Source organism: Chiroxiphia lanceolata, chromosome W, assembly GCF_009829145.1.
Source record: "Chiroxiphia lanceolata isolate bChiLan1 chromosome W, bChiLan1.pri, whole genome shotgun sequence".
Classification (NCBI taxonomy): Eukaryota; Metazoa; Chordata; class Aves; order Passeriformes; family Pipridae; genus Chiroxiphia; species Chiroxiphia lanceolata.
This window is the reverse complement of record NC_045670.1, coordinates 12,373,891-12,397,629: the sequence shown is the minus strand read 5'-3', so window position 1 is coordinate 12,397,629 and position 23,739 is coordinate 12,373,891. Positions and strand designations below refer to the sequence as shown.

General features: G+C 37.7%; 2 protein-coding genes across 2 annotated transcripts in view; one reads left to right on the top strand and one right to left on the bottom strand.

Annotated features, from left to right (window-relative positions):
- Nucleotides 1–23,739, top strand: part of LOC116780036 (syncytin-A-like) — a 1,173,168-nt gene that overhangs the window by 511,345 nt on the left and 638,084 nt on the right. The gene's annotated exons all lie outside the window — the stretch shown is intronic.
- The window catches only part of LOC116780028 (zinc finger RNA-binding protein-like), a 57,209-nt gene continuing 40,546 nt past the window's right edge, over nt 7,077–23,739 (bottom strand). Inside the window, exons 16-20 of the mRNA XM_032674530.1 lie at nt 18,651–18,748; nt 17,766–17,861; nt 8,246–8,357; nt 8,042–8,139; nt 7,077–7,315 (exon numbers count right to left, since the gene is read on the bottom strand). Of these exons, the coding sequence (XP_032530421.1) occupies nt 7,136–7,315; nt 8,042–8,139; nt 8,246–8,357; nt 17,766–17,861; nt 18,651–18,748 (584 nt within the window). The 3' untranslated portion in view covers nt 7,077–7,135. The remainder of the gene's footprint in view (nt 7,316–8,041; nt 8,140–8,245; nt 8,358–17,765; nt 17,862–18,650; nt 18,749–23,739) is intronic.

The window sequence follows — 23,739 nt, the reverse complement described above, 5'->3', positions numbered from 1 at the left end:
TAAACGTATGCCAGAAGTTAAGTCTGTGAAAAGGGTGTCTTACATATTCTGGACAGAACTCTTCCTAATCATATGCATACAATTAACACAAATATGATGCAGCATGCAGAAAAAGAAAAAAAATACACAAGGTTTACAATTTTCATGTAGAAACGAGTAATTTGTCGTCCTTTTAATGATAAAGTAACCTTTTACTGTAGAAAGTGTGCTTTATTTTCTCTTGGTCAACTATTCCATTCTGAAATATTGGATTTTTAAATATAGGAAACTTCAAAAATTGATAGAGGTTTCTTGATACCATTCTATGGTTTTTTTGGATTTAGGATATCAACCTCAATTAGGATTAATGTAGAATATATGTAAAAGTATTTAAGCTAGGCTGAGCATCTAAAGGCTGATAGAATTTATCCTGCAATGAACAAATTGCTACCTTCAGAATAAATACTAATGCCCCTGGTTTTGCAAAACAGTTTAGGAAAACACATTTTGTCTCAGTTTAAGGAGACTGGAGTGTTTTGCTAAGGAGGATGAGTTACGAGGTAGACCAAACTCCTCTCTCTCAGCAATCGTAAATCCGAAATTAAGAGGCTTCAATTGAGGAAGTATAGAAAAAGGAAGAAATAATAACCCTTTATTAAAGGATATATGTATATTGGTAAAAACAGCAACAGAACACAAAAACAACTAAACAACAATCCTGTACCCAGAAGTCCCCTTCAAAAAGGAAACAGTTTGATACTTCTCTGTCCTCTAGTGTGATTTTAATCACAGTTGGCATGAGCGCTGTTGGATTACTAGAGGTGCAGAGCTTGCAGTTCTCTGTGGTGGCCTGAAGGGGGGGGCGCTGTTGGATCACTGGAGGAGCAGAGCCTGCAGTGCTCGGTGTTGGTCAGCAGGGGGCGCTGTTGGGCTCTGGGGGCCCCGGATTGCAGGAGAAACCGAAAAATGGAGATTCCACATCCCCCCCCCGAGGAGGGGAAGGGGAAAAAGGGGGAAAGAAAGGCGGTTTCTTTCCCACTAAACTCACACTGTCTGCAGCTGGCTGTAGACGGGACTCCCCCCTTGTTTGTCGGTGAGCACAAACTCTGTGATGAAATTTGAGCAGATTCGGGCTGGAGACAGGACAGCACGCAGGCAAGCTGAGGCCAGAGAGCAACCAGATGACCAGGTCGAGAGCAAAACGGTCTCAAAGCTTTTCCGACACCCCCCCCCCCCTTGTCTCTGTTAAGGCAGAAAGTCAAGTGCTGCTTTCCAAGGAGAGGAGGGGAGAAAAACTCCCCATCCCCTACCCAGCCCCAGAGAGGGCTATCAGGCTGGAATGTAGTTCTGCCAGCCAGCTCCTCTGTGTAGGTAATCACCCGGGGCAGAAAAACTGTCCTCTCCATTCAACATCCCTCCCCCACATGCAGCAGGGGAAAGAAAAATTCCTGTTTGGCTTTTTTAGAACAAGTAAACCCATGACACATGTATTAGAGACTACAACCCTTAATGAGGACCTTTGCTAATGCAGATATGGTAAGGCTACATTAAGTGGGAAAGTGTGCACTGCGCAGGATAAAAATCCCTATCAGTAACTGCCAACCATATATCCATGAAAACCAGTGAACTTTACCCTGTCAGGAACTTTACACATGCCACATATTATTAGGACAGCATTTCCTAAAGTGCTGTATTGGGTCTTTCTGAGATGGAGTTCATTTCCCCACAGCAGCCCTCACAGTGCTGTGCTTTGCATTGGTAGCTAGAAGGGTGTTGATAACACACCAGTGTTTTGGCTACTGCTGAGCACACCATCAGCACTGTAACATTCCTTCCCTAATTGGGGGCAAGATCCTGGGAGGGGACACAAGCAGGCCAGCTGACCCAAACTGACCAAAGGGATATTCCATACCATATGATGTCAACTCAGATATAAAAGCTAAGGAAAGGAGGAGGAAGGGAGGACATTTGTTTTTTATAATGTTTACCTGCTGAGAAACCATTATGCATGCTGAGGCCCTGCTTCCCAGGAAGTAGCCGAACACCGTTTGCTAATGGGAAGTAGAGAATAGACCTTGTTATTTTCCTCTTCACTTGTGCATGTGCAAACTTTCTCATTTGTTTTAATAAACTACCTTCTCTCAACCTACGAGTCTATCATGTTAAAAGGGGCAGAAAAGAAGAATTTTCTGTCCAACCTGTATTTATTTTATTTTTTGTCTATCAGTGTGTCCCCCAGGAGATCAAAGCCTTTTAATGTCCAAAACAGTCTGTTAGCGTCTCATTAAGAGGAGACCCTTCACTTAACAGATTCACTGAGACGGACAGGACATTTGATACCTTTATATAGGGACTGAGGACCCCTGGTGGTCTAGTGGTTAGAATGCGGTGCTCTCACCGCCGCAGCCCAGGTTTGATTCCCGGTCAGGGAACTCCTCCGGGCAGATGGAGCTCGTCAGCCCTGTAAGGCCATCCATCTAAGAGAAGGTCACTCTAAACAAACCTACATCCTGAGGACCTCACTGCCAACGTCCAAGTTCGGCAGATGAACCTTAGGATTAAAGGGTGGGCTCAGTTCAGCGCACACTGTGTCTCACCTAAAAAATCCACTGCGCAGGTTCGAAGGGTAATGACCTTTCCCAAATCTTCATTCGCGAAGACTGGTCATGAATGAAAATGATGAATGAATAGGGACTGCACTTAATAGCGATAGGGAAACCCCTCAGTAAGTTTCTCCTATGAGTTATTTCAACGTCAACAAAACTGGCCTAAAAATGGACTCACTCTAACAGTTCACGAAATAACACATTTATTAATACAAATTTGTGACAATTTATGGGATTCACTGTGTCTGGAATAGGGTCTAACTGCAAAAATTACACTTAAACTATGTAGTAATAATAAAACAAGATCTAAGTACACACTCTAAAGCAAAGTGCTAAAAACACTATGAAGAAATATAAGCAAAAAATTTAAAGTACAGCAACTTACTAAGAATACTATGAGGAAAAAATAAGCTCCAGTTATTTAGAAACAAGTAATTAGCATGCATAAGATACATCTCACCTTCCAGGCATCCCCAGAAGTGGAAGGAGAAAAGGCAGCTCGTCAGCTACCACCACAGAGTTGATGGAACTTCTCCCCCATTTTTGCTTATGTTCAATCTCTTTTTATACCTTTTTCTTAGGCAGTTTGAGTGGTTATAGTCAATAAACTAATTTTGGGGTGATAGACAAGGGACATAGGCCCAAGGGTCGTTTTCCTGAGTTTCTATCTGGCAGGATGTTTTTGAAAAAAGGTCGTGTTATCTCCATATCACTCCTTTCTTTGTTTAATCCTCTTATCAGTTTCTGGGAATGTCTCCCCATGTGCTGGGGTCTTCCAGGAAACCATCAGGAGTTTTTATTCTCCTTTTGTGTAGCCTTTCTATCATCTTACAGAGTCTTTCCATCTTATTCTCTCACCCCTGTCCGGCTTGGAAGAGGAGTGATAGAGCAGTTTGGTGCGCACCTGGCATCCAGCCAAGGTCAACCCACTACAAATGCAAACTCTAAAACATCAGAAAGCAGTTCAATCTTTAAATTTTCTCAGTACTAGGAATATATATACACATGGACTTGATGATCTAAGAGGCCTTTTTCAACCTTAACAATTCATTAATTTGCACATTTTCATAAATCCAAATGACAAAATGGAACAAAATGGGAGAATACAAATTAACAGATATTAACAAAATTAACCCTGATTTTTATTTGGATGCAAATCAAAACCATTGTGATAACACTGTTGATGACACTCCTTAAATTTTTTTCCTCCTCAAAAGACTAGGTGTCTGTTTCATTTTAAAAAGGCTGAGAAATATCACACTGCAGGAAAAGAGAACTCTTGAGAAGATTTATAGAAGTATCTCAGAAGAAATCTAATTTGCTAGCCTTTTTTGGCTAGGAAAGCTCTTTGGCTTACAGCTTTCAGAGATAAAAAAACACAGAAGGAAAACAGATGTTCTGGTTGAATCTATCACTGTACTTTGTAAACCTATGATATAAGTAGGAAAAAACAACAGATTGCAAATTATGCCTCCCAATTTCTTTTTTTCCTCTCTATTACTAGTGCTATGCTGATAAAATCTCTTTGGGTAGTGCAAACAAGTCTTAATTGTTTAATAAAGAAATTAATTTGTCATTGCATGAATTTTTCACTGACTCATCATCGGTAGATATTCAACAAGTAACAAGAATGTTAAATATACATAAAAATTGTTGTAGGAATATTTAAAGTTGATTCCAACTTTCAGGAAGTTGTTAGGTACAATAATTTTAAGTACTATTAAATCACTTCTGAGTAGTGAAATAGGTCAAAAATAGAAGCAGCAAATGAATCCATCACATTCAATAGCTCTATAAGATTAACAATTCATATAGAATTCTATAATAGGGCAAGAAGTTGATGGACTGTATCCAACAGACTTGTATTTCTATCAATGCCTTTACAGGAACCCACGTGAAACCACACTGCTCACAGACAGGACATACTTAAAAACTAGGCAGACAAGTCAAAACCTGAAAACACTTCAAAACAGAACAGTTCTCATTTTACTAAATTGTTCCTCTAAAGTGAACACTGAGGGGAAAATTCTTGCTGTGTACATTTCTCTTTTGTGTATTATGACTATAGCGTCTGGCACTTTGAGATTTAACACATAGCACTGCTGAATAAAAAAGGCAAACACTGTTTATAAGTAAACCACTGGCATTCTCAAAACATAGGGTATTAAAATGATTACTTGTTTGTAAATTGATTACTTAGTCTTAGTTTTGTCTTCCTAAGCACACAATGTAATATTTAAAAACAAAGCTAGCTCTGTACTTTTTAAAACCTTGGTTTTCCATTCTTCTTAGTTTAACAAGAGTCAGAAGTTACATAGTTAAAATAGCCCATTAAAATGGGCAGGTAAAACAGAAATAAGTTGCAAATTCACTCTTCACCACACAGTGCAAAAATCATTGTCACAGCTTCATATTTAATGTATACTTTAAGTATACAATAGTTCAAAATATCCAGAAACTGGTTAAAAGTCAGTAGAACAAAAATACAGGAAACCCAAAATACATCTTTGACCTTTTTAATCCTAAATTTTAGGGTCAATCACAATCCTGAAAAAACATGTTTGCTTTATGAAGAAAGAAACTTTGGTATGGAGTTGAACTAGCCACATGAGTAGCACCTGTAGCTTTCAAAATAAGCAGTAATGGCTAATTAGACACCATGGCAGCAAGATATCCCTCTTAAAAAAACCAACCAACCAAACGAAAAATCCCAAACAACCAGAAACCACCAACTAAGAACAAGTACATGCTTGGAGTCACACATCAAGGCTGGACAACAGAAACTAGTAATATTAAAGCACATGTTAATTAACGTATTTTTGAGGCTGAAATTGGTAAGAAATCTTTCCTACAATGAGAAAGCCTTCCTTTTATTTGCTAACCACTCCTTTTAAAACTGCACTCTTCTGATGTTTGAAGAACACTGTATGAAAATCTTTCCTTAAGATTCCCTCTATTTTTCTAAAATACCGTATTTCTATTTCACAGGCCTATGCTGTTAGCAGTAAGCATTTAAAAAAAATATCCCCCTACTCCAAGAGCTATTAATTAAAAAGGTCAAAGATAAATTTGACCTCAAAATAGAACAAAAGGTTTTTTTAATTGTGCCAGAAATAACAAATGATCTTTATAACGTGATACACTCCTACAGCCATCAATAGTTACCAGAATGTTAGTCTATGTTAATCTGTGAGTTTTATGGGTTTGCAACAAAGCATAATACACATTGAACAGAATGAGTGAAACTTTGGTTTCAAGAGTATAATGAATCTTAGTAATTTAATACATTTTAGTTTTTATTTGCATATTCAACTGTAGTGCAGTGACAACAAATCACACCTGTGTATCAGAGCATACATCAATAGTATGATGTAACTTTACTGCTATATTTAGCTTTTTGAAAGAGACGTAAGCATATACCATGACCACATCAAACTATTTTCTGGGTTGTTTTTTTCCTTTGATAACATTCGCTTTTTCAGTAATACATCACTTTTTAAAATATGAATTACTGAAAAAATCACAGAAAGTTTATACAGAAATAGCTATAAGGAATAGCCTTACAGGCACTGATATGGCAAACATTTATTTTAAGGGCTGAGAGGCATTAATATAATATCAACAAAGTGGACTGAAAAGAATAACTAACTTTGTCTAAATGGGAAAAGCCTGCTTCTGTTTGTATGTTGAAAAAAGAAATTCAGAAAGTTATATTTTGACCTTGCTATGTCACAAAGTCAATCATACAAAACCTATGCATTAAACCTAAAATGATAGTTTTAAATGCCCTTATATTAAAAAACCCAAAAACATCATGCAAAATTATGATCATTATGCAGCTGATTTAAAACTGTTGCAAGACCATACTGTATATATTAGTTTTTATACTGCTAATACACAACTAACAGCAAATTTGATTAGATTAACAAAAATTTGTCTTAATTATACCATTATATCACACTAAAGAGACAAACGCCACAAGCCTGGCAAAACCATTTAATTCTGAGCACTCAAATGTCAGGATAATTATTTGTTGTAATCCCTTCACATTTAGGAAAACAAAAGCAAAAACATAATCCTGCAGTCTCACTTTACAAAATATTAATTGGGAGGGGAACAGTTTATACTAACACAATGTAACTTATACAACTAGTGTCAAAGGCAATCAAAAAAACCTTCTAAATAAAAAAAAATCAAAATACACATAGCAACAGAAGCACAAATGCTGAATTAAATCCAGTCAAGATAAGACAATACACAAGAGAGAGATGTAGACCAAAGTCAGCAACACATTTAAAGAAAATGCAATGAGGGAAAAACCTAACACTATTTTTTCCAATGACAGTTTCCATTTGCAGTCTTTCCATCCGTAATCTTTTGATACAGTACATCATTAAAATATTCAGACTCTCACAGAAGAGGTACATTTTTCTCTTCCAAATTTAATTACTGAGTTGGTTTCGGATGTTTAAAACAGACATTATGTCCATTTAAAAGCAAGGCAACAAATGGACTTCTTATCACCTTCAATCTTAGCACTAATGACATTTTTAAAAGTTATCATAATCTTTTTTGTCTTTTTTTCCCTCTGCTTCAAATCCATCAACCCCATCACTGTCCCTTCTCCTTTTACGATTATTATGGATGTTGAAGCGTTGATTCATCTGTGGTAATGGATCCATTCCTAAAACTTTGTGTATTTGACGGAATGCAAGGAGTCTCAGTGCAAACTAGAAAAAGGGTACAAAGAAGATATTTCTGTTAGAAACAAATGTCAATTTCAAATACTTTATCAAACAATTAATGAAGAACATTAGTGGTATATGATATTATCCTTAGCTCTTATTATCCTTTCTTCCTTCCCCCAACAAAGTCAACACAATAAAATGTGTATGTCACATTTGCTGCTTTTATACAAAATACAACATATTAGCTTAAAAATAGTAGCTGCTAGACTTGCACTGAAGTAGCCAAGGTTTGTCATGTGTCCTATTATGCATGAGTAATCTTTAGCTAAAGGATCAAATGAAGAGGTAGGGGCAGTAAACTCTTAAGCTGCAAGCATGAATGACCAATACTGTAAGTGGATACAATAAATATTAAAAATTAAGCTTACACAGATTTATTTATAAAATATTAAATGCCAATGTAATTTTAAATCTAATAACATACTATTGTAGAGTAAGAATCTTTACATATATATAGAAAGATGGGAGTGTTTCAAACTTTTCAGGAAAATATGTTAATTTTAGTAAAAAAATGAACGCTATTATACATTCTGTGTTGTGACATTTTCATTGCCTAGTTTAAGACATCATTTGAATGACCTGCCTATATTCTAAGAAAGGAAAATTCAAGTTCACCATATAGCTCCATTAAAAAAACAAAAAAACCACCCCAAAATCAATCAACCACCCACCAAAACAACTAGCCATCAAATTTAGTTACTTCCTTACCTGTGCACTTGAAGTAATATCCTCACGTTGTTGATCTGTCATTACAGCAAGTGTATCAAAAGGATCTTTCTCACAAGGGTCCAGAAGGCCAGGACCACCTAAAACAGGCTAATTAGTAGCACATCTCCACCTTATTTCAGTCAAGATTACAGGTTTTACATTACTTAAACATAAGTATACAGACACTGATCAAATGCAACTTGCCTTTAAGGATGATTCCTGAAGATATACATTCAAAAACTCTTCTTAATGCATCCCCAGGACTTTGTGGTCCAGTAGCACTGCTAATTGCTTTTTCCACAAGCAACTCCATAGCCTAGAACAACAATAAGAAAATTCAGCCAATTTAGAAGACCGATTAAAAATAAAAAATAAAAAACTACTACTGTTGTTCAATAAAAAACTTTTGATACTGAAATTTTGAAGGACATTACACATCACAGAACACTTAGCTAAAATGGAAAAAATCAGATGTTTGTTAACAATGAATAAAAAGAAAGCTCTGTAAGATTAACATTGAGTACTGATACTGATATACTGCTTCTCATGACGAGTTGTCCAAAAGTTTTCTTAGAAATTTATACAGTAGTAGCCTACTTGGACAACTCATCCAGTCATTTTTTGAGAGCATGAAACATAGTGGGTCACTGGAATCTGTCAGTTGTCGGGGTTGACAGAGAACCTGTCAGCAGCCTGGCAATTAGTGATGAGGAATTTAAACAACTTTTAGGAAATATTTACTGTAATGGTGGACGGAACAAACGTAATGCAGCCCAGACCAAAGGTCACCAATCAAAATGTGTATAGTGTCACCAATAGCATGTCACAGCATGCACAGTGTCTTCAGTGTCACCAATAAGAGTGTGTGCAGTGTCTTATGTTTGAGACTTTTGACCAATTGTGTTGTGACACGATAGTGTACAAAGAATATAAAAGAAACACTTGAGAGTAATAAACAGCTTCCTGATCACCTTGCACCTGAACTATGTCTGACTCTGATATTTATGTCGCATTGGCCGTTCCGACATTATCAGCGACATATGGTGACCCCGACGTGATTACAGCGTTGAAGAAGGATTTATCTCCAACTCCGAGAAAGAGTTTGGAGGGATTCCTCTCCGAGAGAGAGGGGCTGCCGTGACTTCCCTCCTAGAGGGGGAAAGAGCAGAGGATTTTCTCTCCTAGAGAGAGATTGGACCTGTGGGGCGAGGCACAGGGGGAACGGAGCCCGGTGAAGCTTGAGAGCGGGTAGTTCCCGCCAAACGGTCCGGACCTGAACTTTTTGAACCCTCATTAGGTAAGCTAATGGGGGTGCCACCGGGGACTATATTTTAACGATGGGTCAGCATATAACGAAGGAGAAAAGTGTAGTTCTATCTACGTGGAAATCCCTCCTTAATTGAAAGAATGTCAAGGTTGCTGAATTTAATTTACGACGTGTGCTGTTATAGTACTGAAAATAAGGCTTTGAAGCTACTACGTTAAGTTGCATTTCGTGTGTTTGCCTGACACTTGCTCCGTGAGACTCTGAAAGATTTAGAAGCGTACGGGAGGCAACAATTTATGCAATAATTCGTATAAGAACTAAAACTCTGAAATGCAGTTGCCCAGAAAGATAAGCAGGTTGCCGATGTAACAAATTGTCCTTGAACTACACCTCCAAGCAAAAAAATGCAGAAAAATTTAATAATTCACTCCCGGAGACAGAAAAGAAGTAAGGACCCCCCCTCTCCATTGCCACCGCTGCAGAAAAAGCAGTTTTTCCACCAGATAACTCCACTGAGAAAACAACTAAGAAAAGAAATTCAAGTCAAGATATTTAAGCGAATGGAGAGGGACAGAGATAAATTAGAACAGTGGGGGCTGGGCAGAAAACAAGACAGCAAGGCCCATCCCTGTATAAGCCTTTGAACTTCTTCGCAGCCTGAGTTACTTATTTTTTGTTCATGTACTAATTGGCTGTTTCAGTCTCACAATGTGTGTAAGATAAAACACAGAAAAATATGCAACAAATCAAGTTTGGTGTCATGGAAGCCTGAAGACGACGATCCCTACCGGGGGGGGGGGGGAGAAAAGGGGGGCAAAAAACTGCCTTCTGATATTTCTGTTAATTCTTGTGTTAACTGTAGTATCTGTTGAATGTTTTTGTGAGCTCACAATATTATTGTTACTGTGTGTGTGTATGTGAAGAAACAAAGTTCTTTGCCAGGACAAAAAGGGAAAAAGAAAAGTAAAAAGCCCTCCCTTGAAAAGATTCAGCCTTGCCAGGGAGAAAAAACAGTGTGTATTTCTCATGATAGAGAAGGTCTGTTGCTTGGTAACTAAGCAGGAGTGAAACTCTCCTACTTTGTAAAAATTGCAACTTTGTAACCTTCTGACTGGAGAAAGAAATTGTCTTACAATTTCATAACATAGTCTTACTAACTCTTTTCTGAAGTTATTCATTAAAATAACCAAAATTGTTTTAAAATACATACATAAATGTAATGGAGAAATAGACTTTTTAAAGTAACTGCTGACAACTGCCTGTGATAAGAAAATTCCAAAGCGTGTGGGGGGAACGATTCTCAAGCAGAGCTGCTGGGCACAGCTGCTCTACCTTCCTTCTCCACCCCCTGCTTAAACAGCTCTGTAAACATTCTTTTGTTGCTTCTGTATTTTACAGATAGGTTTTTTGAGATTGTTGAGGAAGCTTTAAGGTAGACTTATTTGGTGGAACACCTAGCTCAAAAATATCTTATTGGACAGGGGTAGTTTTTGCCGGAGAAAAAAAAGAGAAAAATAAATAAACTGTTTCTAGCTGGAAGTTTCCACCTTTGTGGAAAGAGAGATGAAATCTAAGGATATAATACAGGAAACTGCCTAACAACAGACAGCGTTTCAAGTTTAATCTGCATCTGTCCTAGTCTCTGTGCTAAGCAGCAGAGGTGTGTCCGTGTTATCAGGTGACAAACCAGAACTGTTGCTGCTTTGCAGGTGTGCATTCTGGATCCCCTGGTATACTCTTATAAGCAAAACCCTAGTTTAAAGCAGCCTGAGTGAGTTTTACTGTGGCTTTATGTAAATTGCTAAAGTTGAAAGCTACTTTACAAGTGTTAACTTCTTAAATACATTGATGTAAGTTAAACTGTTACATCTATTTTGTTTAAATAAGATGTTTAAAGTTTTCGTGCATATCCCAGAAAAATGTATAAATATCAGCAAAAATTCAGATTTAGCTGCTTATAAATCCTAGCTGATCATATAGTTTCAGAGGCTGGGTGAGACTGTTTAAGTTGTAAAAGGACGTGACTGTTCTCCAGTTTCATTTTTTACATTCGGAGAGGCAAGAATCTGCCCTATGAATTTGTGAATCCTGTTAAAATCCCAAGCCATGTGTGGCTTGATAAAAGAAAAGTAAAAGATGCAAAACTATATTTAATCCAATTATGCAACTAAACCCCTTATCAAAATCAGTAATCCCATCCTCTGAAAGATTTCCATATGCTGAGATTTTGAACAGTCAATTGTTTCTTCATAATGAAAGCTGCTATTTGCTTTTATTGAAGTTACATTGACCTTCCTGAAATTCAGTGTGTTTTACTTTACAATAGGAGAGAATTTTTCTGCAGCACAACATGATAAAATGCTGCTCAAAATGATAAAAGCAAAGTAAAAGGAAATACAGAAGTTAGAGACCTAAAAAGATGAGTTAAAATTAAATGTGATTGTTCTAACCAATGTTATTTGAGAAGCAGGATTGAAGAATGCTCCAGGAAAATTCAAAGAACCAAGCCATGGAACCTATCTCCAACGGAGAGAATTACACTGCAAAGAACCATCACTAGGCCTTCAGCTTCAAAGAAAAACTGCAAAATTACCCACAATAGCCACTTAAAACTGACTGAACTATTAATAACAAATTTGTGAGTTTTCTATTAAGGTGAAGAACAACTACAAGAAGCAGATGAACAAGAGCCGAGAGTTAATTACGTCCCAGACATCGGAGACAACTTGGACTGACTTCTCTCAGAAGACACTGAATTTCAAGCTGTATTAGCAGACTGTAATAGTGATTTATCTATTCATTTTTCTAGGTACTGACTATAGACAGAAATCATGTGTTGCTGCCAATCACACATTACTCACGTAACTCAGACATTGGTTTAACTTCTCCACAATTTAGGAAGTTCTGAAAAACTGTAAGGACAAGTAATGTTGTAATTTGCTGGTTTTTCAGAACTAAAACAATTCTTGCAGGTTAGAGTGCACGTCACGCTGCAGACATCCAGCATAAATCTCTAAAAGTTACATTGTACTCAGTGTGAGAGGACATGAACCTCTTTAACAGAATTATTTGCAATGTACTGCATGAATTCTAATACCTGTTTTGTTTTCCTTTAGTGACTACTGCTGAGAAGCTTCTCTTAATATACCTAATGTAAACGTTCAGAAATTCTTTTTCAGTATTAACACTGTTGAGTAGATGATCCCATGATAAAGTATTGTACAGGCTAATTTAATCCATATTTGATACAATATTCCTTCAGTTCAATCAAGATGCGAATTATGAGTAACTAAATTCAAGAAGTGAAATACCATTTGTATTAATTTACAGCTCTTACAGCATGTTGCTAAAGGATGAACAAAAATATAGAATTAGATGATGTGCTAATAGAATAACATAACCCTGAATTTTACCCATCAAATGAACATTTTAAAATATAAAAAGGGGGGAAAGAGACTATGCAGGCGCACAAACAGATGCTAAATCAGAATAGATCTCATTTAAATTTGTTAGGCCTTATATTCCTTGTATGTATTCCTTTTCAAGCCAGGTACAGTTGTTAGACATGAGTGCCAAAGATGACAAACTGAGAAGTACACAGCCAATAACTACTTAAAATGTAAACTGTGTAATTAAAATGTAAAAATATAATAGAAATTCCAGCTATGTGTGAGTGAAGAGTGACTGAGGTGGCCACCAATGAATGACTGAAGAGAGATTGTGTGAGAGAGAGAGACTATGTAGATATATATGTGTGACAATATCTGTGTGTGCAAACTTAACAATCCTTTTGTATTGGAGTGTTGAGACTTTGGGGTAATGTATTACACATCTCTCGGACTGTAGTGGATCCTTGTTTTGAATAGTGGATGAGCTCTCTGGATTCTTTCTTGGTGAGATGTTGCTGTGTTTCTTTTTAGCTTTGGATCAGGGGTTGCCAATGCTGGTGCCTTGCTTGATCAACCTGTTGCAAAGGGCCCTGCAACAGACTGTCAAAAGCCATCTTTGCGGCATAAAATAAAAAAAGAGGGGGAATTGTCGGGGTTGACAGAGAACCTGTCAGCAGCCTGGCAATTAGTGATGAGGAATTTAAACAACTTTTAGGAAATATTTACTGTAATGGTGGACGGAACAAACGTAATGCAGCCCAGACCAAAGGTCACCAATCAAAATGTGTATAGTGTCACCAATAGCATGTCACAGCATGCACAGTGTCTTCAGTGTCACCAATAAGAGTGTGTGCAGTGTCTTATGTTTGAGACTTTTGACCAATTGTGTTGTGACACGATAGTGTACAAAGAATATAAAAGAAACACTTGAGAGTAATAAACAGCTTCCTGATCACCTTGCACCTGAACTATGTCTGACTCTGATATTTATGTCGCATTGGCCGTTCCGACATTATCAGCGACAGTCAGTCACATGAATAAACAGCACACAGTATGAAAATGATGAATTTGATTCATCTCATGAAATTAACAGGATGCTACAGAGAAATTATTTTTTTCTATGAGAATACAGAAACTTAAAGTATCAAAATTATAATGATCTTTTAACATTTAAGTGGTTACTAGTTTTTCAGTTTCGCAAAACTGAAGTTCACAGCAAACTTTTCCTTGATGTTAAACAAGTGTAAAAAAATCCTTGATGATAAACAGGTTTTCTAAAATGTACACATTATTTGATATTATTTAAAATTACTTAAATGATTAGCTGCATTTTAAATATTTTTTCTGTGAATATTTCCATTGTTTATTTTATTAGACACTAAAAAAACCCTATAAAATATTTTTGCAAAAGTAAAGAATAGCTTTCCTTAGCTTTTTCAGCATTGAATGGATATTTCAATACCACCTCCTTGGCAAGTTTTATTTTCAAACAATGTATCTCTCTTATTTTTTTGTTGGGGTTTTTGGGAGTTTGGTTTTTTGATTCCGCTCCCAAGTTTACAGTTGCTCAAATGTTGCCTTTTATTTTTATTTTCCAAGAATATTCATCATGTCTAGGCTTCGTGAACCAAGATTTGGGAAGGGCTCTACCCACATTTGTTACAAGCACGCTGGTGGTTAAAAAGGCTAATACGAGATAGACACGTCCGGTTGCAAAAGGCATAGCAGAAGGACTCCTTAGGTGATATATTCTGCAAGACACGATTCTTTCTGCATTGTCTTTTCTCCTCAAGAGTGATCCTGCGTGCATTCTCAAAGGAAGCAGCAGTGTTAGTGTGCCTCCAGACCTCCCGACTGGAGGCCAGAGTAGACCAGTTATGTTGATCAATATGGCCAAGGTTGAGGTGTTGTTTCAGGGAGTCCTTGTATCTTCTCTTCGGGGTTCCTCTCTTGTGGCAGCCAGTGGCAAGTTCACCATAAAGCATGATCTTAGGGAGGCAGTAGTCCTTCATCCTTGAGACGTGTCCTGCCCAACGCAGCTGTGTTCTCAGCAACATGGCCTCAATACTTGTAACTGCTACTTGTTCTAGAACAGAGTCACATAATCTGACCAGTGGATGTTTAGGATTGTACAGAGACAGTGTTGATGGACAGCGTTGATGGAAGTATTCTAAATTTCCAAGAATAAATGCCTATTCTAATGCATGCAAGTAACTATACGCAGTGTTGATTACAATCCTTTACTTAGGGTGCCCATTCCTTTCTATTTTAGCTCAATATAAGTGACAAATTTTAATTCTTGAGCATTGTATTTTGGTACTTACACTGCATCACTCAGGATCAAGCTTTTGAGTTTTAGCAATGGTAATTTAGTTGTTTTCAAGTATGAAGAAAAAGACAGCAGGAAAGAAAAAAAGTAGCTTACATTAATGCATTTATTCAAGTCTAGTTCTTTTGGATCCTCATACAATACACTGAAGTCCTCAATTTAATAATGGGAAAATGTGAATTATGATGCCCTGGTGTTTATATGCACAAAAGACTAGATTTCAAGTTTGCAAAATAAATAAAAATAAATCAACCTTGAATATTAGTTCCTTCTAACTTGTAGGAACTTGATAAGATTCTTCTAATTTAGTTTTTATTTCTAGGTATATAAAGAGGCTGATACAAATGTCTGTGTTTAGATTTCCTAATACTTTCTATTATTACAAGTACTTAGGCTCTTTTTGAAAATCTCTGGACTCTCTTTGGCTTGTAACAGGCTTCTAGCATACAGATCAGGAAAAGTTCTGTGTCCAGAAAAATATATTTTTTTAATCTACAAATTTTCATCTGTAACTGTCAGAAATTATATATATTTAAAATCTTTTTTTTTTTCCCAGTAAGACTTTGCCAACAGGTCAAAAGAACAACTGAATACACAAACTTCAACATTGATTCATGTCACTGGCAATGCATCAGGTACCAAGAGCAAGACAGGAAGCATTTTAGAGAGAACTGAGACTTCTAGGCCTGAAATCTCTCCTGAAATCCTCATAGGCAAACTCAAGAAGTGTGGGTTGGATGAGTGGACAGTGGGATGGATTGACAACTGGCTGAGTGGCAGATCCCAGAAGGTTGTGATCAGTGGCACAGAGTCTAGTTGGAGGCCTGTCACTAGTGGTGTCCCCCAAGGTTCTATACTGGACCCAGTGTTGTTTAACTTGTTCATCAATGACTTGGATGAAGGGGTACATGCCTCCTCAGCAAGTTCGCTGATGATACAAAACTGAGAGGAGTGGTTGATACCCCAGAGCACTGTTCAGCCCTTCAGAGGGACCTCAATAGGTTGGAGAGATGAGCAGAGAACTGTCTGAAGTTCAACAAAGGCAAATGCAGGGTCCTGCACCTGGGGAGGAATAACCCTGGGAACCAGTATAGGCTGGAGGCTGACCTTCTGGAAAACAGCTCTGCAGAGAAGGATCTGGGGATCCTGGTGGAAAACAAACTGTCCATGAGCCAGCAGTGTGCCCTTGTGGCCAAGAAGGCCAATGGTATCCTGGGTTGCATTAGGAAGACCATTGCCAGCAGGTCAAGGGAGGTGATCCTGCCCCTCTACTCAGCCCTGGTGAGGCCACATCTGAAGTGCTGTGCCCAGTTCGGGGCTCCTCAGTACAAGAGAGACATGGTGCTCCTGGAACAGGTCCAGTGGAGGGCTATTAAGTTGATCAAGGGTCTGGAGAATCTCTCTTACAAGGAAAGGTTGAGGGAGCTGGGCCTGTTCAGCCTCAAGAAGAGACGACTGAGAGGGGACCTCCTCAATGTGTATAAGTACCTAAAGGGTGGGTGTCAAGAGGATGGAGCCAGGCTCTTCTCAGTGATGCCAAGCAATAGAACAAGAGACAACAGGCAGAAACTTGTTCTTCATCTATGTGCCTGCTGTGTGTTGGAATATTTTTAAGGATGCTTTTCTAAAAGTATACCAGGGTTTATTCTTTGGCAACTTAGTAAGCGATATTGAGGGCACTTATATACTTCTGACTTCTGTTAAACTATATTTGTACAGTATATCTTTCCTGAACTGTAGCACAGAAATTGGAATTATTTTTTTTTACTTTAAATATTTTAAAAAGCAGAAATAACTACTCCACATTTTTTCCTGTTGGCAAGCTTAGTACATTTGTAAAACATTTCTCATTGAAATAATGCCAACTACTGTAACTGTCTTGACAATGTTAACATTCTTCCTGCCAAAACTGAAAAGTCTACATTAGGAAACAGCACAGTGCAACAGGATTTGGTCTATGAAACAGAGCTGAATTTACCTCCACATATATATGCTTCAGAGATTTTGTTTCAGACTAACTTTGTCCAGTCCACAGATTACACATTTATTAATATTTGGAACACAAGTTGCACTCCTGAAGATCATAATTTAAGATAGTCAGTGTAAAGGAATGTGCCAAAAACATTCAGCTGCAAGAATTGAGAGAGGTAACTGGGTACAACCGAGAGATCTGTGTCTAGGTGACACTGATTAAAATGCTAATGGTGACACATCCACAGACTAGTACTGTGGTGTTTCATCTTGCAGAAACAATATATTAATGATTGCAGGAATTTCTGTGATTTATTCTTTCAAGTAGCCTTTCTGTTATCATAGAGCTATCAGGGCACAGCTGACATTGTTTTCAATCAGTTTCAGTAAAGTCCAAGCAATTCAGAGTAGGTTGTTAGAAAAAAATAATTTTTTTATACAGAGTAAAGGAAAAAAATGCTAAAATACAGAATAAGAATGCTACCCTCAAAGAATTCAAAACAACAAGAAAATTCCTTTTGAAAGTTTCCAGCTCCAAATGGCAAAACCACAGAAAATTAATTTTTTAGAGGTAATCTGGATCGTTTGTTGGGGAAAAACAAAAAACCAACCAACCAACCATAAAAAAATCACCCAAGCAAAACTCTACATTACTCCTTAAAAAAACCCTACATTTTAAAACTGTAGTAACACTTTCCCATGCTTTACTTGCAGTGGATTAAAAAAACCTTTGCATTAAAAAGACTCATTCAAAAGAACATTACTCACCCAGCTTGGAAAATCAGACCAAGTTGGAACCCGTTGACAGAGGTCACGGAGAATACGTATGATAACCACACAGGACTGCAGACCATTAGCTCTAGCCTTGAGAGCAATACAAAATTAAATTAATCCCAGCACCTACAGCAAATAGGACTTCTTGAAAGACTAAAACACCACTGTTCAATGGAAGCTCAGATACAAGACTGAAACAAACCATTCTACAGCTTTATTTCATGAGCTGCCATTTACAGTAGTATTTTATAGAGGGTTAGTAATTTAAAGTGATAGAAGTCAAAGTGCACAGGTTATATCAATAATTCTTGATCGCCTGTGCACTTTGACCTATGTTCACTTGCAACAATAAATACAGTATTTTTCTATATTAGAAATAAAAAGAATAAAGGTCTAAGAAATAGGTATAGAGACTGAAAGGTCAAGGGAATCTGTTTGGTTTCTTTATTGTGCCTTTGCCAGAATGCAAAGTCACTAAACCAAACAGTTGCTTCTCGCCTTTCATTCCCTATACTTAAAGAAATAGGAAAAAAAGTCTTAAATCTAACCACATTAAACACATATTCCATTATTTAAAGCAAAGTTACTCTGCAGCCTTATGGAATACATAACAAATATACAACACATGATCACCCCCAAGTGAGTCAAGCTTTCAACATCGCCTTCTCAGTGACCAGGAAAAAAAAGTCATATGAGCAATAACTGCATAAAGCAGTTCCTCCATACTCAACACTCTAAATTTAAATTTAGGGACCAGAAAAATATTAAGTATTATTAGCATGAACAACACTGAGTGTTTTCACACAGTTAAACATTTATATTGCAACTAAACTAATCTCTCATAAGGCTACAAGAAGAAAGTAAAATGATGTTCCGAACCTGGAACCACTTAGCGTGGCGTAGAGCAGCCAGAGCGTCAAGGCATTTTTGCCTGTCCAAGACATCCGGTGGGTCTTTCACCATACCCGAGGTTACATCTAAAATGGATTGAATTGGCAAAATGCAGTGAGGAATGGGTGTTTGACCATTTAAAGTAGCTTCAATGTCACACATGCCATTTAAAGTTTAAACCCTTGAACAACAAATGTAATTGTTCAATAAAAGCTATTCAATTAGTATTAGGGCATCAACCCAGTATGAAGATTGTAGAATCATATTAAACTTTAGCTGTCAGGTTATTTTCAAATGCAATATGTAGCACTTCTTTCTTTAAACTAACACCAGAAAAACACATATCCCCTAAAATTAAATACTGAAGGAAGGATGGTTGGACACAGAGAACACAAGAAAGAAGGAACACTAAAAATCCACTTTAACAAAGTGGAAACATTCACACTTAGTTTCATGTAAATTTTAATGGTCATGTGCTATTTGGGACCTACTCTTTTTAAGAAAAATTAAGTATATAAAAAAACCCACTTAAAAGCACTAGATATTTTGTAATGTTATTTTTATCATACCTTAAAATGGAAATTATTTTGCATTAATAAAAACTGACTAAAGGAATGTGAAATGCTCTTCAGTATTAGAGTTCCATTACTTTTTAATAACCTCTCTTACTCATATAAATTCCTCAGCCCATGATATATTCGCTCCAATATCATTCAGGATGCAAGGAAGGATCTGAAAAGGGACTGCTTTACTTTTGATTCAGTGGGGAAAAGGAAAGTCAAAAAAGAAAAAAAACAAAGCAGAATGTCTGAAAGAAGGGCCAGAAGAAGAACCTGGGGAACTGTAGGTCCGTCAGTCTGACCTTAGTGCCAGAGGTGGTTATGGAGCAGATCATCTTGAGTGCCAACATGTGGCACGTACAGGACAACCAGGGGATCAGGCCCAGCCAGCATGGGTTTGTGAAAGGCGGGTCCTGCTTAAATGACCTGATCTTCTATGACCAGGTGACCCACTGGGGAAAGGTTGTGAATGCTGTCTACCTAGACGTTAGTAAACCCTTTGACACCATTTCCCACAGCATTCTCCTGCAGAAACTGGTTGCTCATGGTTTGGACAGGTATACTGTTGGCTGGATAAAAAATTGGCTGAATGGTCTGGCCCACAGAGTGGTGGAGAATGGAGTTACATCTAGCTGGCAGTTGGTCACAAGTGGTGTTCCCCAGAGCTCAGTATAGGGGCTGGTTCTGTTTATTATCTTGCTCAGTGATCTGGACAAGAGAATTGAGTATAGCCCCAGTAAGTTTCCAAATGAAACCAAGTTGGGTGGGAGTGTTGATCTGCTGGAAGGTAGGAAGGCTCTACAGAGGGATCTGGACAGGCTGGATCAATGGGCTGAGGCCAACGGTATGAGGTTCAATAAGGCAAAGTGACCCTGCACTTGGGTCATAACAACCTTATGCAGTGCTACAGGCTTGGGGCAGAGTGGTTGGGAAGATGCCCAGTGGAAAAGGACCTGGGGGTGTTGGCCAACATGAGCCAGCAGTGTGTCCAGGTGGCCAAGAAGGCCAATGACATCCTGGCCTGTAATAGAAATAGTGTGACCAGGAGGACTAGGGAAGTGATTGTCCCCTCGTACCGCAGTACTGATAAGGTCACACCTCAAATCTTGTGTTCAGTTTTGGGCTCCTCAAAACAAGACAGACATTGAGGTGCTTGAGTGTGTCCTGAGAAGGGCAACAGCTGGTGAAGGGTCTAGAGTGCAAGTCTTATGAGGAGCGGCTGAGGGAGCTGGGATTGTTTAGCCTGGAGAAAAGGAGGCTCAGGGGAGATGTTATTGCTCTCTACAACTACCCAAAAGGAGGTTGTAGTAAGGTGGGTGTTGGTCTTGATGCCTTAAGCCCCTAATGGTTTTTTTATTTTTCTAATATTGGCAAGCCTTGTAAGTTTTATAGGTAGACTCTAAAAGCAGCAACCCTCCCTCCTTTGTCCCTTGTCCCTTATCCCTTTCCCTCTAGCACCCTTGTTTACACATTCCTTAACCCTCTTACCCCATTCTATGCTCCCTATATCAATCCTACTCCTGAAACCAGTAGAAATGTTTAGTCTTTTGTCAAGGCAAGGCCTAGATTGTTGGCAGAACAGCATATCAGGGCCTAAACCACAGAACACGGTCAAAAACTGGGTAACTATCTACCCTTTGTGCTCTGAGGGAGATGAAGGTGGGATGAATAGGGGGTCCCGAAATGCACCCCAGATCCATTTTCAGGGGGTGGACCTGGGGCGGACCAGAGTAAAGGCCACAGGGTGGACACATCTGGGATTGGATGGATGGTATTATAAAATGTAACATCTCAGGCACGGCCTGCGGGTGTCATGTAACATCTACTGCCTTGGCAAAATAAACCCTTTCTTATCTAACACCTAATTAACTGCTCTGGGAGATTTTTTTCAGCAGGGGAGGTTTAGATTGGACATTAGGAGGAATTTCTTCACAGAAAGGGTTATCAAGCATTGGAACAGGCTGCCCAGGGAAGCAGTGGAGTCACCATTCCTGGAGGTATTTAAAAGATGTGTAGATGGGATGCTTAGGGACATGGTTTAGTGGTGGACTTGGAAGCATTAGGTTAACAGTTGGAGTCGATGATCTTAGAGGGCTTTTCCAACTGAAATGATTCTATGATTCTATTATTCTAAAATATAGTAGATCTTGTATATTTAAATATTCAGAAAAGGATTAATTACAAAGGAGATACCTTTGTTACCAAAATGGAAAAGACCACAAGGCCCTTTTGGAAGTGGTTTAAATCAATGAAACTGGAACCACTGAACAATATGAAATGGTACCTTCAAGTTACTTTAAAAATTGTAGGGATATAATGCAATAATCAGTTTTTAAAGTTTTTTGTTTTACTAATTATGAAAATGGCTATTGTGACTAGTGACAAAGTATATTGGTAGCATAACTGGTGATATACCAGATAAGACAAAAGAAAAAGCCCTCACTCAATGGCACTCATTTCACAGGAGCTGGCTGTATGGAATACAGTTTACTCCAGCAAGATATAAAGTTAGGTAACTCCGAGAACAGAATTTATATATATAGTCTCATGAAACATGCCAGCAAGGAGAAGCTTCTAGCGATGCTGCAGAGAGACAGCTCAGAAACCACCTATTTATATACAAATGCAAAATAAATAGTAGGGTACTTTAGAGAGAACTAAAAAGCCATGAATGAACATGGTGCTACAACTTTGCAAAATAATAATTAAACTTAAATATGAAGTACTCAGATTTGGACATTTTTTAATAGGATAGTCCCATTACTCTGCACAGGGCTAAAAGGGGGAGGATTTCAAAATAAGAACAAAGCTGAGAGGAACATAGGTATCTTCTCACACAGATATTTAAACTTATGGACTATATGTTAAAGTGGAAAGAAGAAGAATAACTGCACCAACAAGGTATTTACAGAACAAATGAAAACATTTAAAGTGGTATTTCATTTAAAACAAAAAATCAAACCCACACCTCTACAAGAGGGGTACCAGGTAAGATAACTGATGAAACAAGTAAAACTCGGATATAAAAAGACAAGGAGTATAGTTAGAGAAAACCCACAGCAGGTAAATAGAGGCAAAATAAGGTTGAGAAATTAAAAATATGTGTCTGTTGTGTCTAGTAGCCTAATCAGTCAATTTTTTACATTATTTTAAAACTACTATGCAAATAGATTACACTATGCAAATTTTTATCACAATAACTCACTACATAATTTTAAACTCCAATTACTTCTAGCTCTGAAAAACTTCAATTTGGAAAATAATTTTACTAAAAAGAATTACAGTTTAAGTGCACAGAAGAGAATCTTGTTCAGTGCTGGAATGTCAATCTAAAATGTGCTACTAATAGGTATCATATGAATATCCTTGAAACTTTAAAGACTAAGTCAGAAGTTGCAAGACACCTAATTGCACTGAGAATACATTGACTGAAAAAATGTATCAAGGAAACTCTTGTAATACTTAATCTGTGATTTTTTTGCATCTATTTCACATTTCAGAATTAACCCCTTAAATAGTCTTTAAATTCAGATGCCTAACCTACCACCCTGTTAAGCTAAGACAAAAAAATTGAATTAATTTACAAAACACAAGCATGAATTCTTACCCTATATAACTTAATTTATAACTACCCTAAATATCTTAAGTTAGACATGTCTAATCTTCAGTTAGACATGCTGTGTCCACACTACCTCTTCATTAAAAGTTAACAGGCATATCAATTTTGCTAAGTTTTATTATGTGAAATACATTTTACCCAGTCAACTATTTAAAGACTAGTGTGAACACTGCTTAATTCTAGGATAGAGACAAAGACAAAAAGAAAAAACCCAAAGTAACAGTAGATGCTAGGACTATGCCTCCAAACCCCCTCCTTTGTAAAGCATGGTAGGTGTGACACTGAGCTTTAGAAGACCTTGGTCAAAAATCCTTCCAGTGTCTTGGCAGCAATCCCTGACAGAAACAAAGTCCCTCTGCTAGAAGGCTTTGGACCAGGGCTGTTAGTTAAGGATGAAAAAAAGACGCATGCGCACACATATATGTTTTTATAGGTATGTACACTTTGCTGAAGGAAAGACTCCACAGTGGGGGTTAGAGCCCTTTGAACATATCAGATCCGGTAAACTGTCAAATGCACAATACTGTAAGGAACAGTAGCTATATGGTTAACAATTTTATTTGACACTGGTTTGTTGGGGTTTTTTTAGCCTTTTATCATGTAATGGGATTATTACACATCAAACATGATTCTACTCCACATGCAAGTCTCAGTCTCATCTTTACTCAAACTGGTTCTTCCAGTAAAGCCTTCCTTATCACCTGAACTATCTCTCCAAACAGGTTAAAAAAAAAAAAAGAAAGAAAACTTTAAACCATTGTAAGACACAGAGCATGAGGAGTTGCAGTAAGAAAAACCACAAACACATTATTACTCTGCAGCAAATAAGCAGCAGTCTTCATAATAAGGCCTTTTTTGCTGCAATAATTTTCAATTCAGGCTTCTATTTGTTCTAGTT